The 17,261-nt window shown below is 54.7% G+C and overlaps 1 protein-coding gene across 4 annotated transcripts in view; it reads left to right on the top strand.

Annotated features, from left to right (window-relative positions):
• MYO18B (myosin XVIIIB) overlaps positions 1-17,261 on the top strand; it is a 232,041-nt gene that overhangs the window by 16,699 nt on the left and 198,081 nt on the right. For all 4 annotated transcript variants that reach the window (XM_055405416.2, XM_055405418.2, XM_055405415.2 and 1 more), the window contains 8 exons: positions 2,588-3,826; positions 4,353-4,419; positions 5,269-5,381; positions 6,949-7,125; positions 11,693-11,891; positions 14,045-14,187; positions 15,002-15,102; positions 16,115-16,178. In XM_055405416.2, coding sequence (XP_055261391.2) covers positions 2,588-3,826; positions 4,353-4,419; positions 5,269-5,381; positions 6,949-7,125; positions 11,693-11,891; positions 14,045-14,187; positions 15,002-15,102; positions 16,115-16,178 — 2,103 coding nt within the window. The remainder of the gene's footprint in view (positions 1-2,587; positions 3,827-4,352; positions 4,420-5,268; positions 5,382-6,948; positions 7,126-11,692; positions 11,892-14,044; positions 14,188-15,001; positions 15,103-16,114; positions 16,179-17,261) is intronic.

A 17,261-nucleotide genomic window follows, 5' to 3' on the forward strand; every position in this document is an offset into this window, starting at 1 on the left:
GGGTCATTAGCATCCATCACCATTTTGCAGGAATGGAAATGAGGCTCTGGGAGGTGACCTGGTTTTCCTAAGGCCACCCAGTCATTGAGTGGCAGGGAGAGACAGGAATAACATCTAAAAGGAAGAGATCAAATGTCAGAGACCCAGGTTCTAGCTCTGGCCCCACCACTCTGTGTACTCCAGGCTAGATCCCATCCACTCTCTCAGTTTTAGTTTGCCCATCTTTAAAATGGTTGTGCTGTGAGCTTCCTCTTGACCCCCCTGATTCTAGATGTGTTGCTTCCCCATTAGACTAGGAGGCTTCAGGTGGGATCCGAGGGCCTTGGTGACCAAGAAAATCCACAGGAGGGGAATGCACAGCATGGAGGGGAGGAGGCCGGGGTGGGTTATCTTGTCAGGCACATCCCTGCATTACTGTCTCCTCTGTGGGGGTGTGGTTTTAAAAATAAAGCATGGACTCACTTTTCAAAACGGTGCAGACAGTGGTGAGATTTGCCAGCTACAGCCAGTCCCTTTCCAAGATGGTGACCTGCTTGGCCCCAGAAGGTCAGACTGAGCCACCAGGCCATGGGGTCTCAGCCTCCTGTTGCATATTGCAGTCTCCCAAGGGCCCACCACCCAGACCAGCTGCATCAGATCCTCTGGGATTGGAACCAAAGGGTCAGAAATTTTTTTTAAAGCTCCCAGGAGACTCCAGTGAGTACCAGAAAGACAAGCAGGGTTGTTAAGGCTCAGCAGTTAAGGGCACTGTCTTTACACTCAGAGATGCCTGTGTGACTTTTTGTTCCGGGTTTGACTCTTGGGCCACCTGACATCTTTGTGTTTGCTCCCCTATCTGTGGAATGGGGAGGAGTTCAGAACCTGTTTCACTGGGTTCTATATTGGGTAAGTCAGATATTGCAGGATGGCCATGTAGGGTCCTCCTCAAGGTTGATAGTAACACTAGTCATTATTGTTATGTATATTACTATTGTCATTTTGCAAAAATGAGGATTGAGACTGTGCTCTGGAGGCGACACCAGTCAGAGCTAGAACGGGACACAGAATGTGGTCCTGCTGCAAACTTGCACGAACACACAGAGATCTGGGGCTTCAGGGTCTATGAGGCCGTTTTTCTGATCCAGGTCTTCAGGCACAGACTTGCCGAGGAGGGGGCATTTGAGCTGGGTATAGAAGGATGAGTTGAGCATGGATGAGTGGAGACAGGCAAGGGTGTTCCAGGCAGCACGTCCAACGTGAACAAAAGCATGGAAGCTGGGCAGTGTCAGGTGTGGCTGAAACGTGCAGGTGAGCAGGGACAGTGAGACCAGACGGCAGAGGGGCAAGGGGTTCCTCTTCAACAGCTTTGAATGGCAGATGGCTGTGTTGAACGGCTTTCCTAGAGACTGGGCAGCTGCTAAAATCTTTGACCAGGTTTTAAATGACTGGCAGCAAACTGATAGGATAGCAGCTCAGTGGCTGTGGCAGTTCCCAGGTGAGAGAGAGTAGACCTGGGTTTGGGAAAGGAGACTTGGGTGTGCAGGTGAACTCAGCACAATCCTGGGCCTGGTTTGGGTGCACAAGGAGGGTGAGAGGCCCAGATTCCCAGGCAGAGGTGTGCGGGAGGCTGGCTATAGCAGCGTCCAAGGTGGCAGAACACAGACCAGGGCAGGCCTCAGGGTAGAACTGCCCCTGCCGGCTCCTCCTGCAGAGGCCATGCTGGCCCTGGAGCTGTTCTGGCCACAGCCAGGCTGGCTGGAGGTTGGCAGGATGGGCAGGGCTGGTGTCATAGGGCAGTAGAAAGATGTAGGGGAGGGATAGGTAGTAGAGACCCCTGGGTGGGTGTCGGGTACCCAGGTGTCTCCATCAACCAAGAGTGGAGGACCTTCAGGCCAAAGCAGGACCCTCACCTGGTGCAGAAGGACCAGTAGCAGCAGCTTGTTTCATTCAGTTCTCCTGGCATGCAGAAAATCTGGAGGGTCAGGTTGTATCTGCCTGCACTGAGAGGAAACCGATTCTCAGAGGGGATAGGTGATGTCATCCAAGGTCACTCAGCTGGAGTGCTTCAGAGCCAAGACTGGGACACGTCCTCTGATGACAGGCTCCACGTCCTTTCCCATCCCTCCCTGGCCCGACAGGAAGAATCAGGTGTAAATAATAGAGCAATGGCACCAGCATCAGTGATAACAGCAACAGTGGCTCCTGTTGCTGAAGACGTGCTAGGTGCTGGGCTCAGTTTCCGTGTGTTACCGTGCAGCCCCCACCCACCCTGAGAGGCCATTATGGTCCTCATTTTATCGGTAAGGAAACTAGCTCAGAGAGGGAAAGTAATTTACCTAAGGCCGCACAGCTAGCTAGTGGCAGAGTTTGGAGTAAATGTTCGTCTGTTGGGCTCCACAGTCCACTTTCCTTTCATAATGTCACTTGGCCTTCAAGTTCTGAGCCAAGGTCTAGGATGTAGGATTTTGAGGTTTGGCTCGTTGCCCCTAGGTGCTTGAGGGTATTTGAGTGAATGAATGGCTGGGTGATTAAAGAAGTGAATGAGTGAATGAAGGACAAAGCTGTCTGGTCAGCACGCAGCTGAGAATGGTTGTGGTGTCTCTTCTAGATCCCAGAGGTTTCTGCTGGCCAGCCCAGCACTGGCACCAAGCCTGGGAGCCAGAACGCCCAGTCAGGCTCTCCGCCAAGTGCAGACGTTCTGGACAGGAAGTGCGAGGAGTCCGGGACCATGGACCCTGTGCTGATGACCATCAATGGCGAGAAGCCCCAAAAGTCAGGCCCCAGTGGGACACCCGCCAAAAAAAGCCTACCCTTCAAGAGAGGGGTGAGGAGGGGTGACGTGTTGTTGATGGTGGCCAAGCTGGACCCAGACTCAGCCAAGCCAGAGCAGAGGACCCAGCCCTGCGATGCCCCTGCTTCCAAGACCCCACCCCCAGCCACGGATCCTGGAGGGGGAGAAAAGGGGGACACCCCAGGGACTCCTCGTGGCCCCCAGGCCAGCACCACGGATGCGCCTCTGAAGGCTGAGAAGATGCAGACTGGGGGCCTTGGTGACGCAGGAACTGTGCTGCTGACGAGAGGAGAGAAGGATCAAGGCACAGTGGGAAAAGGGGGCGAGGCCCCCCAGACCAAAGGGGTGAAAAAGGGGGAGCTCCAGGGCAAAGAGGGGTCGGGTGATGGGGGTCAACCAGGGACAGTGGAGAAGGGGGCGGGGGAGCCCCCAAACAAGGGGGCAAAGGGGAGTCTCTCCAAGGATGCGGCAGGTGAAGGGAAGTGGGCTGGGGCCCAAGCCCCAGTGAGAAGGTGGGGAGGTTCCCTGGGTAGAAGGAGCAAGTGGGACAGTCCCCAGCATAAGAAGGACAAAGAAGGTGCGCTCCTGAGTAAGGCAGACAAGACAGAGGGACCTCAGAGCAAGGCGGAGAAGACTGGCAAAGTGCCGGGGAAGGCGGGAGAGGCTCCCAGAGCCATGGAGGAGGCAGGTGAACCTCAGAGCAGGACTGGGAAGTCAGGTGAGCCCCGGGGCAAGATGGAAAAGACGGGGCCACCTCAGAGCACCTCTGGAGAGGCGGGTAAAGCCGGGGGTAAGGCAGAGAAGGGTGATAAAGCCCCCAAGGAGGTGGATGCATGTGGGGATACCCCGACAACAGCTGGTAAGGAGGACCAGCCTGAGAGCAGAGGACAGAAAGCAGAGGAGCCCCGCCCCAGAGCAGGCAGTGGGGCCGGGGCCCTGGAGATGGAGCCGGCAGGACCCGGGCACCCTGCTCTGGAGGGCCACGTGGAGAAGCCTCAGAGGCCGACAGCGAGCCAGGAGGGAAGCGGAGGAGGCCAGAGCGGCATCTCGGGGCAGGTGAGGGGCTTCAGGGGTGGGGGGCACAGGCCAGAGGAGGTGGACGGGAGAGGCTTGTCCCTGGGGGGACACGGCGGGGACCGGAGGTGGACTGGAGTGAGGGGTGAACAGCCCAGAAGAGGGGGCCAAGCTCGCCCCTCGACACGCAGGGGTCTGGAGGCCCCTCGGGGGAACCTGGCCTGTCCTGAGGTGAGGTTCTCCACAGAGCGGGGCAGGGTCCCAACCGTGGGAAGCGTCCCCTTGCCACTGAGCTCACATGGGCACTGGATAGCTCTGTGAGCTGTGGAAATGGCAGAGTGCTCAAAATGCAGATTCCCAGGCCCCACCGTCCAGCTTCCTTTTCCGAAAGCTAGGGTGGGGCCGTGGCCTCTGCATTTAAATAAGCACCCCCACTTGCACCGGGGGATTCTGATTTAGCTGGTCCCAGACATACTGTGAGAAATGCCCATGTAAGGGGTCTGCCCCTTGCACAGGGGCAGGGGACAGTGCATCCCCTTGTGCTAATTTATGTGACCTTTGCCCCCAGGCTCCTGAAGACAGATGGTATGAGGCAGAGAAGGTCTGGCTGGTTCAGAAGGATGGATTCACTCTTGGTAATTAGGGGTGTTAGCACATCTGGGGTCTGAGTCTCCAGCCCCCAGTGCTGGTTGCTGTATGTGCCAGGTCCTGATCACAATTTGGGGACTGAGGGGAAGGGAGGGGTCAGGGGCAGCCAGGACTAGGATGCGGAGACATGGCTTTGGAGTGGGACTAGTTGGGTGTCATTTCACTCTCAGCAGCTGGTCTGTTGGGTGCTGTTTTCAAAGGCGTTTGTACCTTGGTAATTAATTATTTAGCTAATTCATTAAAGCAACAAGCATTGTTTGGCTTCTGCAGTGTTGTGTCTGGAACCTAGTGCAGGTGGATCTCATCTCGTGAACCCACCTTTGTCGATTACTTGTGGCTGGTGACCAGACTCTACTGAGAAGTGATTCTGAGTCCCGTTCAGAACACGACTGGGAGGAGTGATTGATTAGTGATGTCTGGAGGGCTCTTGCGGGAGGAGCAGCAGCCCGTATGCCATTATTTGCCATCCCGAGTCTAGGTATGCGGTGGACAGTGCGCCCAGCTGTCTGGCTGCCAACTCTGTGCCCGTGCCAGCTGATATAAGCCCCTGATGAGTCAGACCCAGCCTGTCAGACCCAAACCTCCACAGGTTTGGGGTCACAGTTCAGCACCCCCCCTGTAAATAGGCCCCCAAGGAAGAGGATGACGCCCATTTCCACTGTGTCCCAGGCCCTCTCTCCTGCTCCCTGGCCTGACTCAGCAGCTCACAACCTCTCTCTTGTCATCTTTTTTCCTTTCCCCTCCCCCTGTCCCACCTCCGTCTTCTTTCCTCCCCTCTTTCCCTGCTCTCCCTCACCCGCCTCGCTGCACCCCTTCACCCCTGGGGTGTCTTCCAGCAACGGTGCTGAAGCCAGACGAGGGAACAGCGGACCTGCCGTCAGGAAGGGTGCGACTGTGCATTGACGCCGACAGTAGCATCACCGAGGTGGACGAGGAGCACGTTCACCGGGTGAGCCCCCAGCCTGCCCCGCCTCCCCCACTGCTGGAGAGTCCCTTGAGCTTGACTGCACCGAATACTTCCCCTCGGCACCCTGGGGGGAACTGTAGGGAGTTCACCGTTGAACTCACTGCTCTGCTGGAGGTGTCCTGTTAAGGGGTTTCATTGCTCTGTCCCATGGTGTCCCTTTTATGAGGACACGGTGAGAGAGGTGTTTGTCAGATCCTGGGCCTGGGAATTCTGCTGGAGAAAGTGATTGTTTTCCTTTGTATGGATTTTGGTATGCTTCCTTCTTCACCCTGGCTGCCAGGAGACTCAGAGCCAAATTTGCAGCTTGTTGTTATATAGCATAGGTTCCAGTGGACTGCCTTTTGGGTGTCAGCCTTTAGTCTGGTTCTTCTGTTTTGGTTGTCTTGCATAATGTTTGCACTGCACTGTGAATCTGTGTGAGAATAAGTCAGCATCTAATGAGAGAAGTCGGAGAAGGCAGTGGCAAGCCACTCCAGTACTCTTGCCTAGAAAATCCCACGGATGGAGGAGCCTGGTAGGCTGCAGTCCGTGGGGTCGCTAAGGGTCGGACACGACTGAGCGACTTCACTTTCACTTTTCACTTTCACACATCGGAGAAGGAAATGGCAACCCACTCCAGTGTTCTTGCCTGGAGAATCCCAGGGAAGGGGGAGCCTGGTGGGCTTCCGTCTATGGGGTCACACAGAGTCGGACACGACTGAAGTGACTTAGCAGCAGCAGCAGCAATGAGAGAAGTACAAGGTCTTGTCCTGATGCTTTCCACCCTTCACATCTACTGCCTGAGGAGGAGCTTCTTCCAGGAATTCCCCTTGGGCCTTGTTCACCCGCACCCCTCTCCTCTCCTCCTCTGACCACCTCAGGCCTGCTCCTCCCACTAGTGCTGGGAGTTTGCAGAGGGCCAGTGTCCGCAGGAAGAAAAACTGACTCACAAAAGACCAGGGCTGACCCAAACCACAGAGCATTAGGCCCAGGAAACGCCTTGGAGCCAGAAGCAGTGCTAGAAAGCTTTTCAAATGGACACTCCAAGGAGAGGCTGCAGTCATTCCTTGCTTCTAGAAGGGTTTAGGTGTAGTATTTCCAACTGATGAGTGTGTAGCAGGCTGTCAGAGAAATGGGGCAATCAGGACATTGGCCTTCGTCCTAAGCATCCCCGAGCGCACGCAGAGCTCCCTGACAAGCCGCAGAAGGGAAGGAAGCAGCAGAGGACACGTCCTCCGAGCACACCCACCTTTCTGTGTCTGAGAGACAGAAGGCACGCGAATCTTGCTGCGTGTCCTCAGAGCGTCTCCCCTCCTGGTGCCCTGAGCGCAGGGAGGCAGGACCAGTGTGGGGAGGGGATGGCTGCCAGCTGCACAGAGCGCAGGAAAAGCGATGCTGCTGCTTCATCCTTAGGTTTCGTCGCTCTCTGCGGAGTCAGCGCACCGCTGCCCAGGAACCCGTTCACCGGGCCGTGTGTGTGTGGGGACAGGGGGTGGAGGCGGGGGTGGTGGTGGTCGTGGCGGTGTGGGGGCCCAGGAGGCCAGAGGACACTCTGTGTCATGGTTCGCAGGCCAACCCCTCGGAGCTGGACCAGGCTGAGGACCTGGCCTCCCTGGTCAGTGTCAACGAGTCCAGTGTCCTGAACACGCTTTTGCACCGCTACCGGGCTCAGCTACCTCACACCCACGCGGGGCCTGACCTGATCTTCCTGCAGCCCCAAGGGCTCATGGCGCCCTCTGCCGGCAAGGTGAGCGGGCCCCGGGGGCGGGGCCGTCTGCATCTCGGTGGGGGTGTGTGTTGAGCAGAACCCCCAGAGCCCCTGCAAGCTTGTCTGAGCAGCATCCTGCAGATGTGGCTGCTGGGGTGTCAGGGCATCGGGGAGCCTTGGGACCACGTGGTACCCCCTCCTTAGAGGGAAAAGAACAGATACAAACAGCAAGAGGAGCACCAGAGACAGTGACAGCGGGAGAGAACATTTCAGGTGTCAGGTCCTCAGACGCTGCTTCAGGCAGCTTTGTGTATCACCTCAGCCGGTCCTCGGGCCCAGGAGGACGGGGCCGAGACTAGCTCTGTTCCACGGATGGGAAGCTGGGCCAGCTCCAGACTCAGGCTCAGAGCTGGAGGAGCTGGATGAAACCCACATGGCTGGGCCCTCTGTGCTCTGAACCCCAGGCCGGACCCTCGGGAGTCCCAGACACCCCCATGAACTGGGGAACGCAAGCCTCCGTTCTACTTTTATTTGTTTCCACACCCTGTGGAGTATAGAAACGGTCTGTTTATAGTCAAGACCACAGTCATAGCGAGAGAACTCTCTCGGCGCCACCTTGTGGAGGGGCCTGCAGCTGCAACTCCATCATTTGCGCCCCATCCCCTCAGTACTCTGGCCTGGAGAATTCCATGGGCTGTGTAGTCCACGGGGTCACAGAGTCGGACACAGCTGAGGGACTTGCACTTCACTTCACCCTCAGTTCACCTGGTTGCTCCAGTCTGAGATAATGATGGAGGGTCCCGTGTGCGAAGGCGGGCAGATCAACCAGCCTTTGTGGAGCTTCTTGTCCTCGTGGGGAGGACAGGTCCATCATGACAAAGAGAAGTGTGTGGAGGAGATGATAGGAGGTAGGGACAGCTGGTGCCCGGTCTCGCACGGGGTTGAAGTGACTGTGCTGCTGCTGTGAGAGCCTGGTGGAGATTTTCAGCAGAGCAGTTACATGTGGTCTGACTTATGCTAGGGAAGGATCCTCTTGGCCATGGGGTGGAGGTGAGCAGCAGTGGAGGCAGGGAGATCCACTGGAGGTCAGAATCTCATCCGTGCGCCGTTCGGAGGGCTTGTTGGCCCGGGAGGGGTCAGGCCTCTAGGATTCCTGCTAATGCACCTCAGTGCTTTGGAAAGTTCACGATGCCTCTTAGGCCTCGGTGTTCTCATCTGTCAGCTGGGGATGAGAAGCTGCATCTTGCCCTTGGAGTCCCACAGGACAAAGCCACTCGTAGCCCCCAGATGATGCTGAGTCCATTAAAGAGGGGACAGTAGCCTGGACCCCCTCCCCGCGGCTTCTCTTCTCTAGGACATCCCTCATGCCCCCTCTCGGTTACCCTTCCAGCCCCTCTCCGACCTGGCTGTTCTGGCCAAGGGCCATGCATGCACCCCCTCTCCCATGCTGGACCATGCTCCAAGTCTTCTGAGAAGCTGGGCTCCGGCTCCATAGGAACCTCTGGGAGAGGTGTCTGTCACAGGGCCCTCTTCTTCAAGTTTGGTTTTCACAGTTCTCAGTTGTCCTGGATTGCGGCATCCTTTTACTCTGGTTGGGTCAAAGAGCCTCATAATGCAGGCATCAGGACCCACCCTGGTAGGAGGAACTTGAGTCCTGTGAGCCCCAGCTAAGCCCCTGTAACTGCTGGTTGAGGCTGGGGCCCCGCTCAAGTCATCTGGCCTCCCACACCTGCTCTTTGGCTGGGTCTCATCTGGTTCCTCAAGTGGCCACCAGGTGGCAGCAGAGACCTGCAGGAGGGGACTGGGGCCACCTTGAAGATGGGCTGGGTAGGGTCTGGGCAGGGCTAGGGGCCTTTCTCGCTGGGGGTCTGGGTCCACCTAGCGGCTGGGTGTATGCGTGGGGGGGTGCATGCCTCTGTTGGAGTGAGTTGCTGTGACTGTGTGGGGTGTAGATGGGCACAGCTGTGTACAGAAGCCTCTGCTGCTGTTGGGTATGTGTGCCCTTGACCGTGCCCATGTGCAAGCATGTAAGGATACCTGTGTGTGTCTGCAGGATCCTCCCTTCTCCCCTGCAGGCCTGAGAAGGCTGACGGTTGGGACAGCCTGGGCCTTGATGTTTCCAAAGTGGGAGGTGGCTTGGGGCTCAGACCCTAAGACCCTCTGCCTGCCTTGTGCCCTCAGGCCATCCAGCCAGTGTGAGGGGTTTGTCTTACTTTGCCAGCTTTGGGGTCCTACTGAGCCTTTTGCTTTTTGTCAGAATGGGGGCTCATCACTGTTCCTAGGGGTCTTGGGCTGTAAAGGCCAACAATGCACTGGGGGCCCAGGTTTGGGGGAGGGCTGCCCCATTGGGGTTTGTGCCCCTGGTCCTGCCAGGCCACTGGGGAGGGTGGGGGGCGCCGCTTACTGGTCCACTGGTCACCCAGTTAGCATCCTGGGCTTCCAATGCCTCCTCTGGCCAGACCTGGCCCCCTGGTCCCTTTGGTGCCTTTTCACTGCCCTTGCTATCTCTGCTTCCATCTTCCATCCTCCCTGAAAACCATGCTAAGCAGACGTTTCTCAGGGTCACCAGTGATCTCCATGCTGCCCCGTGGTCAGTTCCCTGGTGTCCCCTGACCTGACCCTCGGTGCAATTCAGGGGCTGGTCCCCCACCTCCTGCCGTCACTCCCTTCCTTAGCTCCCAGATTCTGCTTTCCTGGTTTTCCTCTTGTCCACAGGCCCTCTCGCTCAGCCTCCTTAGCTGGTCCCTGATCTCTTCAGGTCAGCCCCATCCCCACACCTCTTCTCTCTCCCTCTTTAAAGGTCCACTTCCTTGGTGATCTCATCCAGGCTCGTGGCTTTTAAATGACTCCCATTCGGTATAATTTAATTAGTTGGTTTGTTTATCACTTGTCTTCTCCCAAATGAAAGCAAGTTCTATTGGCAGGGCTTTTTTATATATGAAAATGTGTTTGTAAAGGTATAATTTACATACAGTTAAAGTCACCTCTTTAATGTTCAGTTCTGTAGGTTTTTGACAAACACAATTGTGTAATTGCCTCCACCCATCAATTATAGGAAGTTCCATCACCCCCAAAAGTTTTCTACACCCTTGTGGATATCCCTTCACGCGTGCCCTGCCCTCAGCAGCCACTGTGATCTGTTCTTTTGTCCCTTTTCCCTAGTTTTGCCTTTTCTGAAAAGTCGTATGGATGGACTCGTACAGCATGTAACCTTTCGAATTGGCTTCTTCCACTTGGCACAATGCACACAACGCCCACATTTGAAATTCACTCATATTGTTGCAGCTCTGAGCTGTTGGTTCTTTTATTCTATTGTATAGCTTTGTTTATCCATTCAGAGGGGAACCCGCTGTCCCAGTTTCCCTGAGCTGGAGTGGTTTTTCTGGGACATGGGACTTCCGAGACTAAAACTAGAGTGATTGGTTGCCTTATTTGCTCTTTAGTTGAAGGACATTTGCGTTGTTTCTAGGCTTTGTGTGTGTGTGATTCTGAATACATAGTCAGTGTAGTCAGTGACAAGAGAGAGGGCTTTCTGGGGAAAATGGGTGTTCGTTTGTTGCGGGTAAATCCCTAGGCATGGGCTTTGCTCTGTTGTGTGATGCCCATTTCACTGTAAAAGAAGTCGCGAAACTATTCTCCAGACAGGCCTTATGGTGGAGCATTCCCACCAGCACTGTGGGGTAGCTCCAGTTGTTCTGCCTCTTCGCCAGAACTTGGTAGCGAGTGTCAAAAAAAAAAATTTGAAACCTCTTTTTAGCTATTTTAACAGGTGTATAATGGTATCTCCTCATAGTTGGCAGTGTGTGTGTAGACTCAGTGGCTCAGCCGTGTCTGACTCTCTGCAACCCCATGGACTGCAGCCCACCAGGCTCCTCTATGGAATTCTCCGGGCAAGAATACTGGAGTGGGTTGCCGTTTCTTTCTCCAGGCAATCTTTCCGACCCAGGGATCGTACCCACATCTCTTGTATCTCCTGCATTGGTAGATGGATTCTTTACCACTGGTGCCAGCAGGAAGCCCCACGGTGGGCAAAGATTTCCTTTATTTGTTTTGAGTAGTGTTGTATCCCCAATGCCTGCTATACAGAAGACATTCAATGAACGTTTTGTTTTTGAGTGAAGAATGAGTGGATGGATGGATGAACGAAGGAAGTGGAAGCAGCTTCAGGTATCATCGAAATCTGTTATGGCAAATACTTAGAACGTGTACCACCATCTCCCCAGGCCCCATTCTGTTTCCATGGCAGGCATCACTAATCGGTTGGGCCATTTATCCAGCTGCTTTGTTCAGGCAGGTACAGTCCAATGATTTGCATAGTAGCAAGTGAGATGAACCCCACGAGCTAATGCAGCTCTAGTTCAGGCCTCTCATTAGTTGAAGAGCAGGCCCAGGCTCAGTTCAGGGTCCACGACTATGCATGGACTCACAGGGGACCAGTAGTGGGACTTGACCTTCACACTGGGCTCGCCCCAGAAAAACACACAACTTCTCTGTAAGTCTGGAGTGGGATGGGAATAGGAACATGGATCTGGGCTCAATGCTGGTTGTGGAGTGCTTCCTGGACTCTGGCTTGGTGGGAAGGCTGATGCCTGTGATCTTCCCGCAGGTGCCCAAGAACCACCGGGACGGCCTGCCTGCCCACATCAGCTCCCTGGCCCAGCGGGCGTACTGGGCTCTGCTGAGCCAGCGGAGAGACCAGAGCATCGTGACCCTGGGCCGGAGCGGTGCTGGCAAAACCACCTGCTGTGAGCAGGTCCTGGAGCACCTGGTGGGGATGGCGGGCAGCGTGGATGGCAGGATCTCAGGTATAGTGGTCTCCAGGTGACGTGCAGCCAGGATGTGGTGGGGTGCGTAGGAAGAGGGGAGGGAGAGTCTGAGGAGGCACTGGGTGGCCCTTTCTTACATTCCGTCAGCCAGCCTTCACTGAGTGCGCGTGAGCAGACCCTGTGCTGGCTTCCGGGCAGGGCCACTCCTGCTCTGCTAAGGTGCTTCTGTGTGAATGAGAAGCAAGGTCTCCTTCCTGCGGACACCCACTGCCATCTGCAGGTCAGCCATCAACACCCGGTCGTTGTTAGGACCAAGCACTTGGTGGCCACGTCCTGGACCAGCATCCTGATAACTGTGCAAGCCTGTGAGTGTATGATGCAAGTGCTGTGCCCTTTGACGTGGGGTCCTCGTGCGGCGCACGGCCTGCTGGACTGTGCAGAGGACCTGGAAAGTAAAGACCGGGTAGGGCCTGTGCTCGGGAGGAGCCGATGGCCAGAAGGGAGGCTCAGCGGCGTGTCCATGCCTGACTCCAGGGCTCTGTGCTGCGAGGTGGTAGAGCAGGGTTGGGGAGAACGGGGGCTCATGGTGCAGGGGTGGGCGGCTGCCTTGAGGAAATGATGTGTGAGCTGGGCCTTACAGAGAGAGTGTCAGTCGATAATAATAATTCAGTGTGCGACAAGTTGACTCACTGGAAAAGAGTCTGATGCTGGGAGGGATTGAGAGTGGGAGGAGACAGGGACGACAGAGAATGAGATGGCTGGATGGCATCACCGACTTGACGGACATGAGTTTGAGTGAACTCCGGGAGTTGGTGATGGACAGGGAGGCCTGGCGTGCTGTGATTCATGGGGTCACAAAGAGTCGGACACGACTGAGCAACTGAACTGAACTGAATTGGCAGTGATCGTACTGAGTGCTTGCTGAGGACTCGTGAGCCAGACTCCATTCCAAACAGGTTAACTTATTCATTATTTAAAACAGCCCTGTAAAGAAGATATCATTATTATTTGAATTTTATAGAGGAGTCCAGTAAGGCACAGAGAGGTTAACCAGCTTGCCCAGACCATGTGGCTCATAAAACGTAGTGCCAGTATTCAAAGCCAGGCAGGCTGGCTCCAGAGCTGTTACCTACCCCTGGGCCAGAGTTCTCAACCGACTGTTGCCCTTCTGAGGGCTTTTTAGATGTTACTTCTGCTAATCACCTCCCACCATGAAAGTTTAATGCCAGAGGTGCACCATGTATCTGTTTATGCAGTTAGGTCTCTGTGTGTGTGTGTGTGTCTGTGCTCTGTACATAAGAAAGGAAAACTTCCCCACCTTCAGGAATCAGTTTCTGCCCTTTTGAGGGCAGTATTCTCCCTGCCCAAGCAATACTGCTTTTCTTAGCATAATAGCAAACAGTACTAACAGCACGCACTTTGGAGCCTATTCCACGCACTTTACATTATTAAGTCTTTTAGTCTTCATGACAACCACATGAGGTAGGTAGGTACTTACCCGTCTTTATAGATGGGGTGTCTGAGACACAGGAAGGTTAATTTGCTCCAAACCAGGTAGCTGTCAAAAGGGAGGTCCCGTATACAAATTTGCTTAGCCGTTGTATTATCCTGCTTCTCCCTGGGGTTATTCCAGTGCTTTATTAGGCACCTGCTTTGCATCTGGCGCAGGTTAGGAGCTGGGCATCCGCCGGGAGAGACACCAGTCTTGGCCCTTGCAAAATGTAGGTCTGCCGAAAGTGTTTGTGGGTTGGAGGGTGGGAGTCAGGCTAGGCTATATCCAGGTGCCTAGCACAGCACCTGGCACAGAAAGGAACTTCGTAAATAGTTGTGGGAAGACTGCAGGGCTTTTCAAACCTGCTGTGATGGGGAGTTCCCTGAGAGCAGGTCTAAAAATATTAATGCTCTGCCCTCTTCCTAAACTCTACCAGGTCCAGGAGGCCCTGGAACAGCCCTTGTCACTCAGATGGCACCAATCTGGGGTCTGTGTATCTCCCTGTCTTGACTCAGCCTTGCTCCCCCTGCACTTCTGCTCTTAGCGCAGGGCCAGCCCAGCAGTGAAGTGGGCATGGCTTAGAGCTGATCCGGGGAGGTGGCAGGGGTCCCATTGGGGCCTGGGGCCAGAATGGGGTCCTGTGAGAGGCAGGGGTGGCAGCGCCTGGGCCACAGGTGATGCCCCACCCATGTCCCCACAGTGGAGAAGATTCGAGCAGCCTTCACCATCCTCCGGGCCTTCGGCTCTGTGTCCACCAGCCACAGCCGCAGTGCCACCCGGTTCACCATGGTGATGTCACTGGACTTTAACGCCACAGGCCGAGTCACGGCTGCTCAGCTCCAGGTGAGGCCTCTGGGTGGGAGAGGGAGGGAGTCTCCAGAGCTGCAGCGTCCCCAGCCCCACTCAGCAGGGCCCTTGCCTCTAGCGGGGACTCTGGAATGTGTCTAAATGGTCATCGCTCCCCAGGCCATGGCCAGCTCCTCCCCACCTTGTTCAGTGCCACCACATCTCGTCCTGGAACAAACTGGCCTGTCTGCATCTTGGAGTATCACAGGGAAAAAATATTCATGAGTAAATATATAATTCAGTCGCTCATTAGTTGGGTCTTAAAAGTGTAAGCTGAAATTAAACAGACGCTCTCCGGCCTTCCGCAGCAGCTCTTGTGTGACGAGCACATGGCCTGTTTGTTCCCATCTCCAAAATTGCCTGGCCCCTCCCCTTCCTCCCCGCAAACATTCTATTTGAACAGAAAATAGGATTAGGTTATTAGAAGGGTTGTTTGTATGTGGAGCTGGGATAATATCCAGACTCACTGGTGCCAAATAAATCCCCTTTCTGAACTGGCCCTGAAATTCTTGCATTCATCACAATTTTAGTCGCGTTATTACAGGCTTCTGTTACATAAGAGTATGTTGGAGGGTGGCTCTTACGTATGTTAATTGTGATTACCTTTGGATTCCTTAATCGGAATGAGTTCCTTAATCAAAGAGCATTTGTCAATTCCCTACGTGGAATATGAATCAGTAAGACCAAGGTTCCAGTTTGGAGGCATCCAGCCAAGCTGGGGCCTGAAGTGTTGCCTCAAACAGTTGAGTAGTTTTGGGTGGGGCAGCCTAGTGGCCCCATGGTGACCAGTTGTCTGTCCTCTCTTCGGCAGACGATGCTTTTGGAGAAGAGCCGCGTGGCCCGGCAGCCGGAAGGGGAAGGCAATTTCGAGGTTTTCTCCCAGATGCTAGCTGGGTTGGACCTGGATCTCAGGTGAGCGACTGGGCTGGGTGGGGCCAGCCGAGGCCAGTGAGGCAGAGGGTGTGGCTCTCCCGGCCGGTCCCAGCTCTGCCCAGAGCTGAGTGGAGCCCAGTGGGGAGGAACTTGGCCTCTGATTCCAGCTACCTGGAACTGCGCCCAGGCTGGGGAACCTGGCCAGGTGCCATCTGCTCTGAACCGTGGTTTCTTCCTCTGTAAAGTGGAAGCAGTACCTTGACTGACCTTGTAGGATTAAGTGAGATAATTCACATACGGCTCTTTATCCATGCTAGGGTGTGGAGGATGTCTACTCTGGTGCTGGTATTTCGGTCTAGGGTCTGACAGCAGCATGGGAGGTGGGCAAGGAACAGCAGACCCCAAACCTTGCAGAAGTTCCTCAACTCTCTGAGAGCCCTGGCTGTACCTGAGGTATCTCAGGGCAAGGAGGCCCCAGGTGGAATAGCCAGCTGAGAAGCCAGGAGCCTCATCTCAGAGGACATCCTGAGGGAGGTGGCCCGGGGAGTCCTCTCTGCCCCTCCCTGACTTCTGGGGATCCTTGGGTACGTCGCTCCCTGTCTCTGAGCCTTGGTTTCCTCATCTGTAGAGAGAAGGAGCAAAGTTCCCATGAGGCTTGAGGGGTTGCTTATGCCTGGCAAGGTTTGCCTCTGTGTCCCCCATTATTTGTCTCTTGCCTTCCTCCCTGATTTGAGGGAGAGGCTCCACCTGTCCTGAGCCTCCTGATAAGGCCAGAGGGACACTTGTGCCCTTCAGAGAGATGAGAGAGGAAGCTCTCAGTACTCAGAGCAGGGTAACTGAGGAGTGAGGAAGGTTCTGGAAGGCCTTTCCTTAGGCAGGGCCCAGTGAGGGAAGCAAGTGAGGAATATTTGGGCAGTGGGGCCAGGGCCCTAGGCCAGCTCTGGGGCTACCTGGGGCATTGTATGGAGCCCCACACCATGATCACCACCTGCTCTCCCAGACCACCAGTGTGGGTGGGTCCTCCCTTACTTCTGGTCCCTTCTGTTTCCAGGACAGACCTGTATCTGCACCAGATGGCGGACAGCAGCTCCTTTGGCATGGGCCTGTGGCCTAAGGTAAGGAGGAAGCCCTTCTGGGTATGAGTGGTCTTGTGTCCCCATGAGTTAGGGGTCCCTCTGCCACTGGGGTGGTCACATGGGGGAGGCAGGACTGCCTTTGTGGGGCCTGGGCTTGTCGGGGAAATGAGTCTTGTACAAATAGCGGGAACCAAGAGTTGATCTGTGTAGAGGTAAGAGCTTGGGCTCTGGGACAGGCTGTCTAGACTCAAACCCTGGCTCTGACACTTACTTGATGTATGACCTCAGGCAGGGTCCCTAGCCTATCTAGACATCTGTCTCCTCTTTGGTAAAATGACGATGGAAGTGGTATCTCCTCATGGACCTGCTCTGAGGATTAAAGGAAAGGATGTGCATAAAGCCCCCAGCCCTAGGCTTGGGTTACATCAGTCAGAGCTGATTCTCTTAGGAAATAGTGTTAATGGTGTTTAGTGTGGGGAGGGGCAGTCAGAGATGGCTTCCTGGAAGATGGGGCCTGTGACCAGGGCCTCAAGAGGTGGCATTCAGGTGGTTTAAGAAAGAAGATTATTCCTTTGTTTTATTTACTTTTTTATATTTTAAAATTATTTTGAGTCACCTCCCACCCCCACACTCCTGCCATCGCTCCCTGTGCCATGCCTGTGCTAAATGCCGGGATTATCCTCATCTGTGAAGTTTCACTCGGTCAGGAGAGGGCAACTTGGGAATTAATGCAGTCACGTGAGATAAGAATATTCCAGAGTCTGTACAAGATTCTCTGTAACAGAGGATATTTGAAAGCTACTTGGCCTCAGTCAGGGAAGGCTTCTTGGCCAAGGGGACGTCTGACCTGGGTTTTGAAGGATGAGTTCACCAAGTAGAGGGGAGTGATCATTTCTATTCCAGAGCTTTTTTTCCAAATCTACATGTTGCGGAAACAAAGGGTGCTGGAATAATTGGGCATTCATGAGAAAAAAAAAAAGAATTTCAACCCACAAGAACTCACACCGTATAGAAAAATTAACCAAAGTGGATCCTGGGCCTAAATGTAAAACTTAAAGCTGTAAAATTAAGAAAACAGGAGGGAAATTTCTGTAACTGCATTGAATGGAGACTTCATAGGTG

Source organism: Moschus berezovskii, chromosome 19, assembly GCF_049115385.1.
Source record: "Moschus berezovskii isolate FMDL1 chromosome 19, NW_MosBer_1.0, whole genome shotgun sequence".
NCBI classification, from domain to species: Eukaryota; Metazoa; Chordata; class Mammalia; order Artiodactyla; family Moschidae; genus Moschus; species Moschus berezovskii.